This window comes from Lynx rufus, unplaced genomic scaffold (genome assembly GCF_022079265.1).
Source record: "Lynx rufus isolate CCGP_SWC_20201006 ecotype Redwood Valley unplaced genomic scaffold, mLynRuf1.p SCAF_4, whole genome shotgun sequence".
Classification (NCBI taxonomy): Eukaryota; Metazoa; Chordata; class Mammalia; order Carnivora; family Felidae; genus Lynx; species Lynx rufus.
This window is the reverse complement of record NW_025814856.1, coordinates 79,381,384-79,396,434: the sequence shown is the minus strand read 5'-3', so window position 1 is coordinate 79,396,434 and position 15,051 is coordinate 79,381,384. Positions and strand designations below refer to the sequence as shown.

Genomic DNA, 15,051 nt, shown 5'->3' with positions numbered 1-15,051 from the left:
CGACTCATGAGATATCTTTTAATGTTTTTGTAATTTGTTTTTGAGACAGAGAGAGACAGAGCATGAGCAGGGGAGGGGCAGAGAGAGAGAGGGAGACACAGAATCCGAAGCAGGCTCCAGGCTCGGAGCTGTCAGCACAGAGCCTGATGCGGGGCTCGAACTCACAAACCGTGAGATCATGACCTGAGCCGAAGCCGGATGCCTAACCAACTGAGCCACCCAGGCGCCCCGATTCATGAGATATTTTACATCCTTTGCTTATAGTGGGTCTTTGGACTCATTGTGTCCTTTATACTTACAGCTCACCTCCTTTCAGACCAGCCACATTGCAAATGCTCAATAGTCGCAGGTGCCCGTGGCTGGTGGCTTGTGTTGTTTGGCGCAGGCCCGGATCCAGCTTCAGCTCCCCCTCCCCGTGCACCTTCTGTGTCGTGATGGGGTACAGGTGGAGCACGCTCAGAGGCACGCGTTAATACTGGGCTCAGAGTGGTGTGTATGTGAATAACTCCATTTCCTGGCATTTCTCCTCTGGGCCCCCTCCCCCAGCCCTGTCTCTACTTCTTGAAGGAGGTTCAATGAGATCCAACCCCCTCCCACCCAACTCCCATGCTCCACCTCCCCCTCTGCTCGGAAATGGCCACCGTGACTGCAGCAAAACCTCCTCGGAGACTCTGAGGACGTTAATCAGTTTCGCAGCTGGAGGCAAAGTGATGTAGAGCAGCAATTCCTCCATTAAGGAGCTTTCTCTTGGCCTTTCCATTAGGGAAGGACTTTTGCATAAAGTGAAATGTGCTTTGTCTTCACCAGGGCAGACAAAGGATTAAATTAAAAGAGCAATAACCTTGCTACTGGCTGGGCCACCAGGAGGGCAACAGGGGAAGTAATTCTCTCCCCGCCTCCATCTTGCACATGGCTCTGAGAAGTGGCACTGAGCTGTGTCTTTCCATCTTCCTGGGAATAAAGTAGTCATTTATGCCGGGGCCGGCTGGCTGGGACTTTTCAGGTGCTTCGAGCGGTCCCTTGTTTCCGGATGAGCTGAGACCTTTGCCTGGGCCCCGTAACTCTAGTGAGAACTGAGATCTCTTGGCCCAACTCCTGCCCATTCCCTTCTATATCGTTCTGGCAAATTCTGCCCTTGGTGTCCTGTCCCTTGATGTCCCGAGTGACAGTGCCCTTCCTGCTTCCCACATGTCTCCACTCCTACCACACAGACACACACACACACACACACACACACACACACACACACAGATACACACACAGACACACACACACCGCTTGCTCAGTGCCCCCCTGGCATCTGCCTGCTAACTCAGGAGTCACTGCCAGAAGTCTTTGCAAAATGAGTTGTACTCCAGGTTCTTGTTAAAATGCTCCAGAAAGGAAAAAAAAAACAAACAAACAGTGGTATTGGACTATTCCCCTTCCAAATACATCACCACTGGTGACTGTTCATATGTTGAGAGAGACACTTCCTTGAGCGGACGGGGACTGTTGTCCTTAAGATCAGTGAAGCCTGAATCAGAGAGTACGACCCAGGCTGATTACAGAAAAAGAAAGACGGAATATGAGAGGATAGATCGCTGGCAGCTTTACCAGTAAAGGATTACACATCTATGGCATTCTGAATTTGTAAATATGGCTCTTCTTAAAAACATTCCAATATTTGCCTATAACCCACTTAGCTCACCCTCCTAACAATACCACACAAGCCAAGACAAGTTAAAGGCTTGCAGTAGGATTTTTATGGTGTTTTTTTCCCCTCCTAGGTACCCTTCCCTCCCACTCCTGCCCTCCACCTCCCACCTCTGAGCTGGGATGGGGGGGAACAGGGATCAAGCCTTTTATACGATATTCATCTTACACTGAAAAATACCACAGGCGCACAGCATCACATTTATAACTCGCCACAGCCCACTTGGAAGATGGTGTCGCACGCCCTTGGTCCTCCGGGTGGGTCTGGGGGCGTGTGGCTTGCTGAGCTACTGGACTTGGGAGGGATAGGGCTCCTTCCTTCCCTCTGGAGACTTGGCCCCTGGAGGTTGACTGCTCTGTTCTTGGGAGACTAGAGGCTGAATGCTCGCCCACTTGATTCCACTGCAGGCCTGAAAGCAACTGAGGGCCGCAAACCAGCACAGGTTGGATCCCGATCTGCCTCCGGCTCCAGCTGTAGCGAGGGAGCCCAGGCGGAGGTGGTGAGCTCTCCCCAGGGAGCCTGACATTTCAGGAAACTGGGCCAGCTTCCTCCCGCCCTCCTTTCTCCTGATGCTAGTGGCACAATAAAGGGGGAATGGGGCAGGAAGCTCGGGCTCTGTTGTCTTCCACACTGAAGCCTTTGTGTCCCAGAGCAAACGGTAGCTGCCAAGGGGCTGCAAATAGAGAAGCCTGGGGTGGTGGTAAAGGAATATTCCCAGCGGGGACACTGAAGCGCTTGTCTGACAAGCATTTGTTAACCGAATTGATCTGATTACTCAGGACTTTTCTTAGCCAGTAGTGGAGCAGAGAGGGGGTGCAATCGGTCCTCATTCTATTTAATTTCTGTTTTCCAAGAATGAATATCAAGGGAGCAGCTTTGATTAAACAAGCCTTTAAAAAGGGGAGAGAATGCCAGGTTTTACAGAAAGCTTTGCTGAGTTGCTGGCAAATGGCCACATGACACAATATTTTTAGTCTATGGATATTATCTCCCTTCTAAGTACAAGCCTGCTATTCCCATTAACACAAGCTCGTAGGTTCAAGGATAAAGGAAATTAGCCTGGTGCTAAAAGAAAAAAAATCAGGATTCCAGGAAATCAAACTCTTAACATAAATGAAAAAGTAATTCCCTACGTTCCTGATCCTACAGTCACCGCTTTCTGTCTGCTGCTGGGTTTTTCCTGCTCGCCCAGACATCGGCAGGACTGGGGAAGATTTCATACTCCAGCCTAGCATTACCCAAGTAAAACAGTTTTTTTTTTTGAAGTTTGGCAAGATTTTTGTCATTGTTGTCGCCTGCTTTAAAAATTTTTTAGGGTGGGAATGCTGGTCTTAGATGGGAAATAGGAAAGAGGAAAACCCCAATATTTAACATTTAACAAATATTTATTTTTATTTTTTAAAGTTCATTTATTTATTTATTTTGAGAGAGAGACACCCAGAGAGAGAGATAGCATGAGGGGAGGAGGGGCAGAGAGAGAAAGAGAGAGAGAATCCCAAGTAGGCTCTGTGCTGTCAGCACAGAGCCTGATGTGGGGCTTGATCCCATGAACTGTGAGATCATGACCTGAGCTGAAATCAAGGATTGGATGCTTAACCTACTGAGCCACCCAGGCACCCCTTAACAAATATTTATTGATCGAAAAAATTTATTGAGCATCTATTATGTGTCAGACACTAGAGATAGTAATGAATAAAATGAAGCCCTTCCCCTCATGGATCTTACATTCTAACCAACAGTAGTAGTTTACCTATATTGGGCGCTTACCATGTATCAGGCACTGTTCTAGAACTTTACATGATAGCCTGTTGGGCAGGCCCTATTATTATTACTCTTTGTTGCATAAGCTCCAGAGCCACCGCACTTGACTCTTCTGTTCTAGATGGGTCTGGGTCCCCCTTGTCTGTTCCCATATCGTATCCTATATTTATCTCCCTGTGAGCATGTCTCTCACATCTTCTTTTATGTTCCCCCCATTGACCATCGGCTTTTGGAGAGTAGGATGTGTGTATCATCTCTGTAGCCTGAGAATTTCTGCTATTGGAGACTCACCAGAATGGGAGACCTATCTTCCAGAGCATTAAACACATTAGAAAGGCATCTTGAATCAGGTGCACATAGTAAACACCCCCCATGGCTCTATAAATCCTGCCATCCCGCCACGTACAGCTTGAGCCTCTGATCTATGGGTATGTGAGGATTCTCTGCAGGGAAGGCTCTGCTCAAAGACACAGAACTGCTCTGTGTGTACAGACAGCTGCAGGCCTAGGCAACTGCTGCCCAGGCTATGAGCTGGAGAGACGGTGGGGGCTTGGGATTTAAACATCATACCTTTGAGTGCTGCCAAGCTGCTTATACAATTTTGGGGACTGGAAGAAGGGCGTTCCTCGGTGCTGCCCAAATATTTCCCCATAAAGATGGGTAAGAACCAGCAACAAAGCCTTAGTAAAATAAGCCCTACAGTAGAATGCTGTGTCATCATTAACCAATCAGGCTGTAAGATAAGATTTAAGAATATGGGGAAGTGTTCCAGACACAAATGAAAAGAACAAGAGAATGTAATTTTGACTAGAGCATCATCTCAATGTTCTGGAGGGTATAAGTTTGCATAAAAAAAGAATTGGGCCACCTGGGTGGCTCAATGTGTTAGGTGTCTGACTCTTGATCTCAGCTCAGGTCTTGATCTCACAGTCATGAGTTCAAGCCCTGTGCTGGCCCCTGTGCTGGGTTCCATTCTGGGCATGGAGACTACTTACAAAACAAAACAAAACAACCCAGAAGGCTATTCGTGAAAATGATGGGATTTTACAGGTGACTAATATTGGGTATTTTTTAAATACTTTTCTTTCTTTCCTAATTTGTGTGTAAAAAATATGTTTTATTGCAGTCAGGGAAGTGGTTAAAAACCTTCTATTGGCCCCTGATGAGACCTTTAATCTGTTTTCTGTGCATTCTCTCTCCTACGGGGAGCTCAGCTGTGATCACACGACACAGCAAATCGCCAGGTTGGAAACCTTGGCTGTGTTTCCTTTGATTCTAGACTTCAGGGGCTGTGGCTCTGATTGCAAAATCTCCACTGATTATTTGATCCAGAGACCTAAGGCCTTTAGGATAGATCATGTCTCATCCTACTAGGAAATAATGAAAGCTTCAGACCTTAAAGCCCTTTGGAACAAATGGCTATAAATACGTAAGCCTCGAGTGTTGCTGTGGATCTTCACATTTTCAAGTGTTCACTCTGATTTAACCCTCACAATAACATGGAGGAGCACTTGGTGGTCTTCTCCATATATTATAGGCAAGGAACGGACTTGTCCCAGATCCTGTGGTGAGGACCAGAACTTGGACTCAGCTCTTCTGATCCAGGTCCTTTGTCTGCTTTGTTGACTCCATGATGGGAGCATAGAAGCAGTCTTGATGAGCACCCATGGGTAGCATGGAGGTGGTCCTCCCGTGGGCTGGCCCTTAGTGGGCTGTGTAGTTAGTCCTGCAGTTGGTTCCCAGGTAGAAAGAGTGGTGGTAGGCAGGGAGTCACCAAGAGAGCTGGGCTGGGCACTGGGAGCCATAAAAGATGAAACTCTTAACTCCCCAAGATGTGCAAGGACTTGACCAGTGGCCATAAACCCGAGATCAGATTCTAAAATAGCCCTTCTATAGCTCCAAACCACCTTCCAATTTGGACTTGAGGCCCTGTTAACTTTCTTTTTTCTCTCCCACCTGTCCCTTCCCTTTTCCCTTCCGTCATTTCAGTGAACAAGGTTTGTGAGCGTTTTTGCACCCCACTATATCCTAATTTCTTTTAAGGGTAGAGACCAGATCTTGTTTACTTCAGTCTTGTCCTATTACCTAATGCATGGTAGCTGTGTTTAAACAGTGTTGGCTAAAGCCAAGACCTAGACTGAAAGCCAGACATCATCCTGAGAAGCAAACGTGAGAACATGGCAACAGGGATAGGGAGACTAGACTCAGAAGCAGAGGGCATAGACAGGACACCCTTACACTCGTCTGTAATTGAGGCAGGACCTAGGGACCAGCTCCTCAGGGTGTGGTTTCTCAGGTCAGAGGCTCAGAGCAGCAGATCCAGAGCTTTCTTGAGTCAGGAACCGGTAAGTCCAAGAACTGTACATTGGGCCGCCTCCCGATGCATCAGGAATGTTCCGTGGGCCAAGAATATAAAATGAGATTTGAACAAACTAGTCTCCAGGGGAAAGATGAATAGGTACTCTTAGTTACATTCTTTGTTTCCTTGTTTTTCAGTATTTCCTGATATCCCCCTCAGTGAACTTCAGACTGTCTGCTAGTGGGACCCTCTTCTCCACAACAGAATTTGACTTTGAAGCAGGACACAGAAGGTAGCCTTTGCCAATGACCTTGCTTGAAGGACTATTTATCTGAGGGTCCAGGAGCACGCATCGTGCAGCTTGAGGGCAGTGAGGGAGGCCCTGAGCGGTTTGCTGCTTTCCTGCTGAGTTCAGAGGGTAGTGAGCCCCCAAAAGAAAGAAGGAATAAAATTCTCTGGAAAGCCTCCTCCCCACTCCCAAATCTTCATCTCCAGACAACAAGAATGGAGGTGTGAGAGATGTGTCTCCAAGAATCTGGAGGCTTGCCTCAGGTGCCTTTCTGGCTTGGGAGAGGTTGCCATCAGAGCTGTTTTCTGACATCACAGCAGCAGGGTGGAGGCAAGCAGGCAGCTGAGGAAAGAGGTGAGGAGAGACCAGGGTTTGAGGATGCAACCACACAGGGTGACAAGGGTCCAACCCAGGTTTGGCTCTTGGCTCCTTGCCTGGCCTGAGAACCAGGCCAGTTACTTAATCCATGGGAACTTCGGTTTCCTCCCATGGGCATGATACCTGTTTGCAGGGATATCGTGAGGGACAGCAGAGATCCAGTGTGCAACATGGCAGACGTGAGCAGCCCCCGGGGAATAAGGACTATGGGGTGAGAGAAAAGTGGAGGCGTGGGTTTTAGAGGCGAGGAAAGAAGGGTGGGCGTGGCAGTTCGGACTCTGTGTGAGCACGTGAAGGAAGGTGGCCAGAAAGGAGCACACTTCTTTACCCCTCCCCCCTCCCCATTCCCCCCCCCACTCCGTTTTAAGGTAATGTCAGCAAAGCTTGATTCGCTGACACGCAATGTTTCCCTGCCAGTTTCTACCTCACTGCTGGAGTGAGAGATAGCCAAGGGCTCCAAGCTTCCACGACGCTCCACGTGAATATTGTGAACATCAACGATGAAGTCCCTCGCTTTACCAGGTAGGCCTGAGGGCGTGCAGGGCTCCGTGGGCCACAGCCATCATCTCTCCCAGGCGGCCCAGCTCTCTCAGATGCATTTCATACAAGACAGAGGGATAGTTCCCTGATAGGAAGCCTCCCGGGCCTCCCCGGCCCGGAGGAGACACAAGAGACCTGAGAGCTTCAGTGTCCGCTCTCCCTGAGCCTCTGGACTGCCATCTTCCACCTTGGCTCCCCTTTCCTCCGCATCGGGGATTGTGGGTGAGCTGGGGAGGGAGGAGGGGCCGGACACGGTGCCCCTGGAGTGCAGCTGGCCACTGGGCACGTGTAAAAGTTACTTTTATAATCGACTGTTCAGCATGAATAATAGCAAGATCCTAGGGTACGCGTCGTCAGTCAAGACTCTATAAAGACCACTGGTAGAACGTCATCCTCTCTGACCGAGGAGAGGTCTCTTTCGATGATACTTAGGAGGCCTGCCCACTGTAGGGTGCTCTAAGTGTCTTCCGCCACGGGCCGGGGGGATCCAGAAAAGAGATGTGGCTGTATCTGGCAGCTCCTACACCCGGCAGAGGTGAGGTGAGTCTGGTGTGGGGAGCCTGTAGGAATGGGCCTGCACCAGCCCAGGCATAAAGGGGATCCCCAAGCCTGTCATAGGTAGGGGTTTAGGAGGGGAAGATGGCATTCTGAGCTAGCATACGACCCTGCAAACAGCCTGGCTTGCTGGGTACCGGACTCTTCCTGCCCCGGTTGCTGAGGCGGGTTCCGGAGCCAGCCATGAGGAAACTGACAGAACCACCGGCCTGCTAAGTGCTAATAACTGATTTAATGGCTGTGAATAAATTCAGCTCAGGAGACTCCACCAACGAAAAGCCACTGGGCCCCAGAACTACACGGAATGCTTGCAGAAGTGTTCTGAGACTGGGAGGTATTAAGGCCACCCCATTCGCAGGCCAACCTGCTACCATTTGGCAAAACACGCCACAGTTGTGAAACTTCTGGATGCTAACCGTCTGCAGCCCTGTTGCCGGATGTCAACGTGGAGGGAGCGACAGCAGATACACTCCCACATAACGCTTCCCATCAACGTCCGTTGCCAGGTTAAGCTCAGAAGGATGATGCAATGCATTTCTGCTGACGGGTTCCTCCAGGAGCACAGTACAGGCAGTTTATAAATAGCTGTGACATCCCAGCCTGGATTCAGACTCAAGTATTAGCCAACACAGCAATGCGGATTTATCAGGAACCCCCAGAGGCGGGTGACGGCCGCAGGGCCAGAGCTAATGTGTTCTGCAATGTCACCCCCACCTTCCCTTCTGTGAGGTGGGGGAGCAGGCTAAGGGAATCGCAATGGGGAAAACGAGAAGTTCTCCCAAGGCACAGAACTATCTGGTTTGGACCGTGTCTTCCAAAATAAAGCAAGTGGCCTCAGCAGAAAGAGAACATGACCTTGGCTGGTTACAGGGACCCCCAGAAATAGGTCTGGAACTCTGGTTCTCATTTTTGGAAATGCACCTGTTGGGCCCCATTCCAGACAGATAGCGTGATCTTTGTGACCATTTAAGCATTTTGTAACAAATCACTTCACTCCTTTTCAAACGGTGATTCATGGGTGTGGGTAGGGATGGGTCTGCGAGAGACTGTCCCTGGAAGCACGGGGGCAGAGTGGCTGTCCTGACTCTGGTTCCCGTGAGCCATGACCCTTCTTTCCCCCCAGAACCAGTGCTAGGACCACCCATTAAGTTACTTAATTCAGAATTAACGCAATTCAATCCTCGAACTGACTCAAGTACACGCAATTGGAATGTGACGTAGGACTGTGGAATGTGGAAACAAGTCTTCTATCTTTACCCTTTGGTGAGGTCCTGCAATCAATACAGCCAAAGCAGGTACTGTTTGCGTTGCTGAAAGCGGCTCACCATTGTCTCCCTGGGTGGTGACAAACATCTGAATGCTTTGTGGACTCGAGATGTGTACTCTAGGATTCTGCTATTATTACAGTCGAGCACGTTATTATAAAAGTACTTGACTTCTATTTACTCTCTACATAGCAAGCACAATGCTTGTTGTTTTTTGCAGAGCACTTTACCTTAGACTTGGGCAGTCTGTCCCCTGCTGCCCATTTCTTTTGTATTTACCCACTGTCCTTTTCAACCTAGGGTCTCGCGGTGCACACGCACTCTATGCACTTACCGCAAAGTCATTTGTAACGATGAAGCTGTCTGAGGCCATCCGGGATTCATGCCCTTCCCTGTGAGTGTGGCCATTGGCCCTTGTCTCCCCCTCATCCAGGTCCTGGTGATCTGGTGTTATAGCAGAGGAGGGTGCGGGAATGTAAGTGATATCAGAGCTTAACCCTGTCAGTGGCTGCGGGACACCTGGCTTTGCTGCTCTTGAATAGATCTCAGCTGTGGGCTGAGGGTAACACCTCCATGTTCAATGATATTTTATACCTACTTGGGTCATGGGTGCCCAGACCAAATAAACCAAAGATTTTGCCTTCTGCCAGCCTCAATATCAGGTCAGCAAAGGAGAGAATGGTGTGCCTGAGGAGCTCTGCACTCACCAATAGCCCGACTGGTTCCCTTCACAGGGACCGGATTTCCTGGACTGCCCAGCATGGACCAGATGGGGCTGCAGAACAGGGTGTCTTAAACAACTGCACTCTTGACATTTTGAGCTGGATGCTTCCTGGGGTGGGGCTGTCCTGTGCACTGTGGTATTCAGCAGCGTCCCTGGCCTCTACTCCCTAGATGCCAATAGCAGCCCCTCCCCCTAGTTGTGACAACCAACATAATCACCCCCAGGTGAGAACCACTGTCTTAGAAGGAAGAAGGGAGGGTAGGAGGAAGAAGATTCTCCTCCCAAGGTGTCCTCTGTCCTATGACAGGTTGGCTATCTGTGGTTGTCACCTCTGCTGTTTCCTTACGAGAATTCTTTCTCAAACTTTAAAAAAAAATTTTTTTAACGTTTATTTATTTTTGAGACAGAGAGAGACAGAGCACGAACAGGGGAGGGTCAGAAAGAGGGAGACACAGAATCTGAAACAGGCTCCAGGCTCTGAGCTGTCAGCACAGAGCCCAACGCAGGGCTCGAACTCACAGACCGCGAGACCATGACCTGAGCCAAAGTCGGCCGCTTAACCGACTGAGCCACCCCGGCGCCCCAGAATTCTTTCTCAAACTTTAAAGTGCATACAAATCCCCGGGCATCTTGTGAAAATGCAGATCTCGATTCAGTGGTCTGCAGCTGGCCCGAGTTCTGCATTCAGATCCAGAATCCCCAGGGAGCCTGTGGACCGTGCAGTGACCACACGTTAAGAAGCAGAGGCAAGGTAGCACAGAGGTCCTCGCAATCTCTTTGTTGGAAGTTAACGGAACCCACTCAGAGTAACGAAAGAAAAAAACGGAACACCTTAGAAACAGGGACTCTCACATAACGGACGTAGGGGCTTTGGGAGCTGGGGCTACCTCCTTCTCCCCTCTGGCTCCGGTTTTGTTTCCTGCCCCTTGCCCCTCACACCCCACTTAGCTATTCCTGACCCAGATTCACTGAGAAGGGGGTCAGGCAAGTAAATGGATCAACGGGCAGCCTCCATGAGGCATTGGGAGGGGAGAGGTGGAGAGCACTGGGGTGGCCTCTTGACCTAAACAAGATTACTGTCCCCCCAACAATGGGGAGCACCAACAGGAGGTCACCTTGGGAATGTTGTCGGGGGTGGGGGGCAGGCTCAGGACTCAGGAGGAAGCCCCGGTGAGGGAGAGCCTGGTTGCAGCCTCTCTCTGCCTACCTCTGATGCTGGCTGAAGGATCCCTCTCCTTCCTCTTCCCTCTGGTCCCATCTACCCTACAGAGAGGATGAGACAGAACCGAAGAAAAATTCTGAGCTCATGAAATGAATGCGATCATTTAAACCTGAAATATAGAGTTCCCCTCTAAAGGAAGATCCCACGTGGGAAAATCCTAACTTACAAAATTGGTAAATCAGAGGTGATTATTTGCCCCACTGAAATGATTTCCCTCAGCAAAAAGATTTCCTGCAGGGTTATTCCAAACAATAAACCTTCCTTGGTGCATTCAAAATTACTCAATGTACCCAAGTTGTGTAGTTAAAGCCTTGAACCTCTCTGTCTTATTATCAGCCTTTTCCAAAGACAGTGGGAGTCTGAGGAAGATGGGTGGGTTGGCGGTTTGGTGGTATCTTGTAAGAAGTCATCCATGGAGGACAAGTGCACTGACCTTGGCTTCTGCCAGAGGGGGGCTCATTCCTCCGTTCAGAGACCTGACCTTAAGATAAATGCAACTCAGAAAGATGCACAAGTTCTGTATGTAAATTCTGCCTCCTCAGGCAAAAAAAGGTGGGGTGGGGGGGCGCCTGGGTGGCTCAGTGGGTTAAGTGTCCGACTTCCGCTCAGGTCATGATCTCACAGTTCATGAGTTCGAGCCATGTGTAGGACTCTGTGCTGACCGCTCGGAGCCTGCAGCTTGCTTCGGATTCTGTGTCTCCCTCTCTCTCTGCCCCTCCCCTGCTTTCACTCTGTCTCTCTCCCTCTCTCAAAAATAAACACTAAAAAAAATTATTTAAAAAAATAACCAAAAAGACAAAGAAAAAATAAAAAGCGTTTGCAGTTTATTATCACAGCTTCCTGTGCCAGCCATAGGGTGGGAGTCAGGAATCTGTTAGCTGTGGACATTGTGTCCAGATGGATTTCGTAAAATAATTCAGGGAGCTTTTGCACAAGAATTGCAGAAGGAGAGAAGATGGCTGGATAGGCCAACTATCCTTATTGCGAAAGATGTTAATGCCCCGGCTTATCTGAAAAGGCATCAAGCGTGCGCGGAGTCAGAGGCCGAGGCCACTGTAAATGGTTGCAGTAACAGCGTGGCACTTTCTTCGCATCCACAGGGACGGGAGCTCTGGAAATACAAAAGCCGGCCACCCCTCCTTTCAGCTGCTGAGTTCTCTTTCTGAGTGAGCAGATGCAAGTTCAAAAGCTCAGTGCTATATTTAGCACTAACCAAAATACCCACCTCCCAGACTCCTCCCTCCCGTGCCCCTGAAAATTAGCTGTGTCTGCTGTACTTCTGCTCCAGCCCAGCACGAGTGTACTCGATTCCTGAGGAGCTGGATGCGGGCACCATTGTGGCCAATATCACAGCTGAGGACCCCGATGATAAAGGTTCTACCGGCTTCCTTCTCTACAGCATCACCACTGCTAACAGCTATTTCGTGATCAACCAGTGTAAGTCACACACACACACACACACACACACACACACACTCATTCACCTTTCTGTGCATCTTTAATCTAGCCATTTGGATTGTTTTACAAATATTTTATCTGTCTTTTGGTCTGGGGCATGCCTTTCTGTCTGGAGTATTATAACTTACCAGGGTAATAGGTGTATTAAAAGCAGCTGGCGGAGGGGCCGGGGACTCTGAATGGGGGCCCCAGGGTGGCCGGCTATATCACATCATTACTTCACCGTTGAAGCAGGTGGGTATCCAACAATGGATGAGTGCACTCTCCTGAGGGTACCTTGAAGTCTTCTGAAAAGAGAATCCACATCAGCACTGTCCAAAATAAATAGAGTGGAAGCCCACGTATGTAATTTTTTTAATGTTTATCTTTTGAGAGAGAGTGCAAGCAAGGGAGGGGCAGAGAGAGGGGGACAGAGAGAGGATCCCAAGCAGGCTCCGAGTCATCAGTACAGAGCTTAATGCAGGGCTCGCACTCATGAACTATGACATCATGACCCGAGCCGAAACCAGGAGTTGGATGCTTAACTGACTGAGCCACCCAGGTGCCCCTGCCCACATATGTAATTTTAAAGTTCAGTAGCCACATGTTTAAAAAGTAAAAATAAACAGGCGAAACGAACTTTCATAAGGCATTTTATGGAACCCAACACATCCAAAATATTGTCATTAACATGTAACTAATATTTTAGAGTTACTTGTGGCATATTTAACATGATCATTTGTTGTACCGAGTCTTTAAAGCATTTTGTACTTACCACACATTGCAATTTGGACTAGCCACATTTCAAGTGCTAAAGAGCCACATGTGGCTAGTGGTTACCATGTTGGACTGCATCAATCTAGATCAATCTCCTGGGTTGCTGGGAGTTACTTTCCCATCTAAACATGTCAGTGTGGAGAAGGAGAGTTTCCCCCTCCTGTGTTAGCCATCTTTTATTGGGGTCTTAGCATACACCGGTGCTATATACTAGGTGATGTACATGTATTCCTTCTTAAGAACTCAACACAGCAAGCCAATACGCTATCATAATCCACACTGCGTAGATGAAGAAAATAAAGCTTAGAGAGAGACTTGGGCAGGGTAAGTGACTTGTCTAAGGCCTCACAGCTTGTGGGTTGTGAAGCAGAGATACAGACAGGCCAAAGGCTGTGGCTCCAGAGCCCCCCTCCTAGGCTACACCACCTCTTAAGCTTCTATCACGTCCTTCCAAAGGACTTCACTTTACATGATTTTGTGGAGCCCAGCATCGGACAATCCCAGAAACACAATGTGCTATTTGCCACATAGGCTTTACAGCAAAGGATGTCTGGTCCTAGGAGAGGCAGGCCAAGGCAATAATTGTGCCCTATCTCTGAAAACGTTCTAGTGTCCTGTCATCAAGGACCTCACTTGTCTGATGGTATAGCGATGAACAACCATGGCTTAGAATTCTGTTCACTGTAGTATTGCAAATGCAATGTTTAACAAACGCAGTGGGTTTTTGGAGTGTATTTATTAAGACTCTGAAAAAAAAAATTTAAAAAAAAAAGTCCGTGAGTTCGAGCCCCGCATCAGGCTCTGTGCTGATGGCTCAGAGCCTGGAGCCTGTTTCAGATTCTGTGTCTCCCTCTCTCTGACCCTCCCCCCATTCATGCTGTGTCTCTCTCTGTCTCAAAAATAAACGTTAAAAAAAAAAAGTAAAAAAAAAAAAAAGACTCTGGTTGCAAGTAACAGAAATGAAAGCAAGCCAAACCAAGCTCAAGGAAAAAAAAAAAAAAAAAAAGGTAGGGGACACATATCAGCAGGACCCTGGGTAGCTCATGAGGCACAGGAAAGGTGTGAACCGACTCTGCCCCGACCACCCTCGCAGCTAGAGTTCTGGTCTCTGATCTGTAACTCCCCTGTTAGCCTGACTTGTGTCTCTCTGTTACACATTCCCCAGTAAGAGAACTAGTGGGTCAAACTGGAGTCAGCTGTCTACCAGTCTGGTCAACTATAGGTAAGGAACAGCTGCCAGGGGCCCAACCCTGAAGTTAGAGGTGAAAAGTTCTAGAAGGGTCAGGCTAAGCACCCCGATCAATGTCTAATCCAGGAACTTACATGAGTTTGTAAACACCTGTTTGTACAAAGGGTATTCTCCATGCAAGCCAGTCCTCCTATCACAATGATCATTCCAATCGCCTTCAAGTCTCCAAAGAGTGATGTCCTTGCATTTGCCTCCTTAGTGACCGGTACGATCCAAGTGACCAACAGGCTAGATCGAGATGCAGGTCAATTAAGACAAAATCCCACCATTTCTCTGGAAGTTCTGGTGAAGGACAGACCCTCGGGGGGTCAAGAGAATCGCATGCAGATAACCTTCATTGTGGAAGACATTAATGACAACGCTCCTACGTGCACCAAGTTCACCTTCAGGTAGTCACGTGCGGGGCGGCTCCCCTCTTTGGTGGTCCTCAAACTTGTGGCTTCTCTGACAGGAATCAAAGAATCATGGGCACCTGGGACAGCCCTCAAGAACGTAAGCCAACATACTTGAGGTGTCTGATTTAATTGATAGGTTTTTCTTTCTTGATCCTTTTTTTCTTCCTTCTCTTTATTTTCTTTCTTTTTCATTGATTCCTTCCTCCACTTTTGTACTCTGGCCAAAAAAAAAAAAAAAATTCTTGCTCTCTTCTATAGCGTGTTCACCTTCTTTGGTGAAAAGTACCACAGGGATTTGTGAGACCCTCTCTGGAGTGTGCCTTTTCTTTATTTTGCCTCCAGTGGCAAGACAGTGCTGTTAGCAGTTATAATAGATACTTGACACTTAGGATCAGTAGCCGGGAGCTCCCAGAGAAACACACCACCAGGAATAGGAATAAATCAAACCAAGTATTTACTTAAAA

The 15,051-nt window shown here is 48.5% G+C and overlaps 1 protein-coding gene and 1 long non-coding RNA gene across 2 annotated transcripts in view; one reads left to right on the top strand and one right to left on the bottom strand.

Moving 5' to 3' along the window:
* The window catches only part of CDHR3 (cadherin related family member 3), a 64,804-nt gene that overhangs the window by 24,343 nt on the left and 25,410 nt on the right, over positions 1 to 15,051 (top strand). The window contains exons 5-8 of the mRNA XM_047097160.1: positions 5,954 to 6,048; positions 6,841 to 6,945; positions 12,018 to 12,166; positions 14,392 to 14,581. Coding sequence (XP_046953116.1) covers positions 5,954 to 6,048; positions 6,841 to 6,945; positions 12,018 to 12,166; positions 14,392 to 14,581 — 539 coding nt within the window. The remainder of the gene's footprint in view (positions 1 to 5,953; positions 6,049 to 6,840; positions 6,946 to 12,017; positions 12,167 to 14,391; positions 14,582 to 15,051) is intronic.
* LOC124524765 (uncharacterized) lies at positions 11,736 to 14,788 on the bottom strand. Its single transcript, XR_006965314.1, has 3 exons — positions 14,267 to 14,788; positions 12,316 to 12,474; positions 11,736 to 11,840 (listed from the first exon to the last, which is right to left on the bottom strand). It is a non-coding gene; the product is annotated as an uncharacterized LOC124524765 (long non-coding RNA).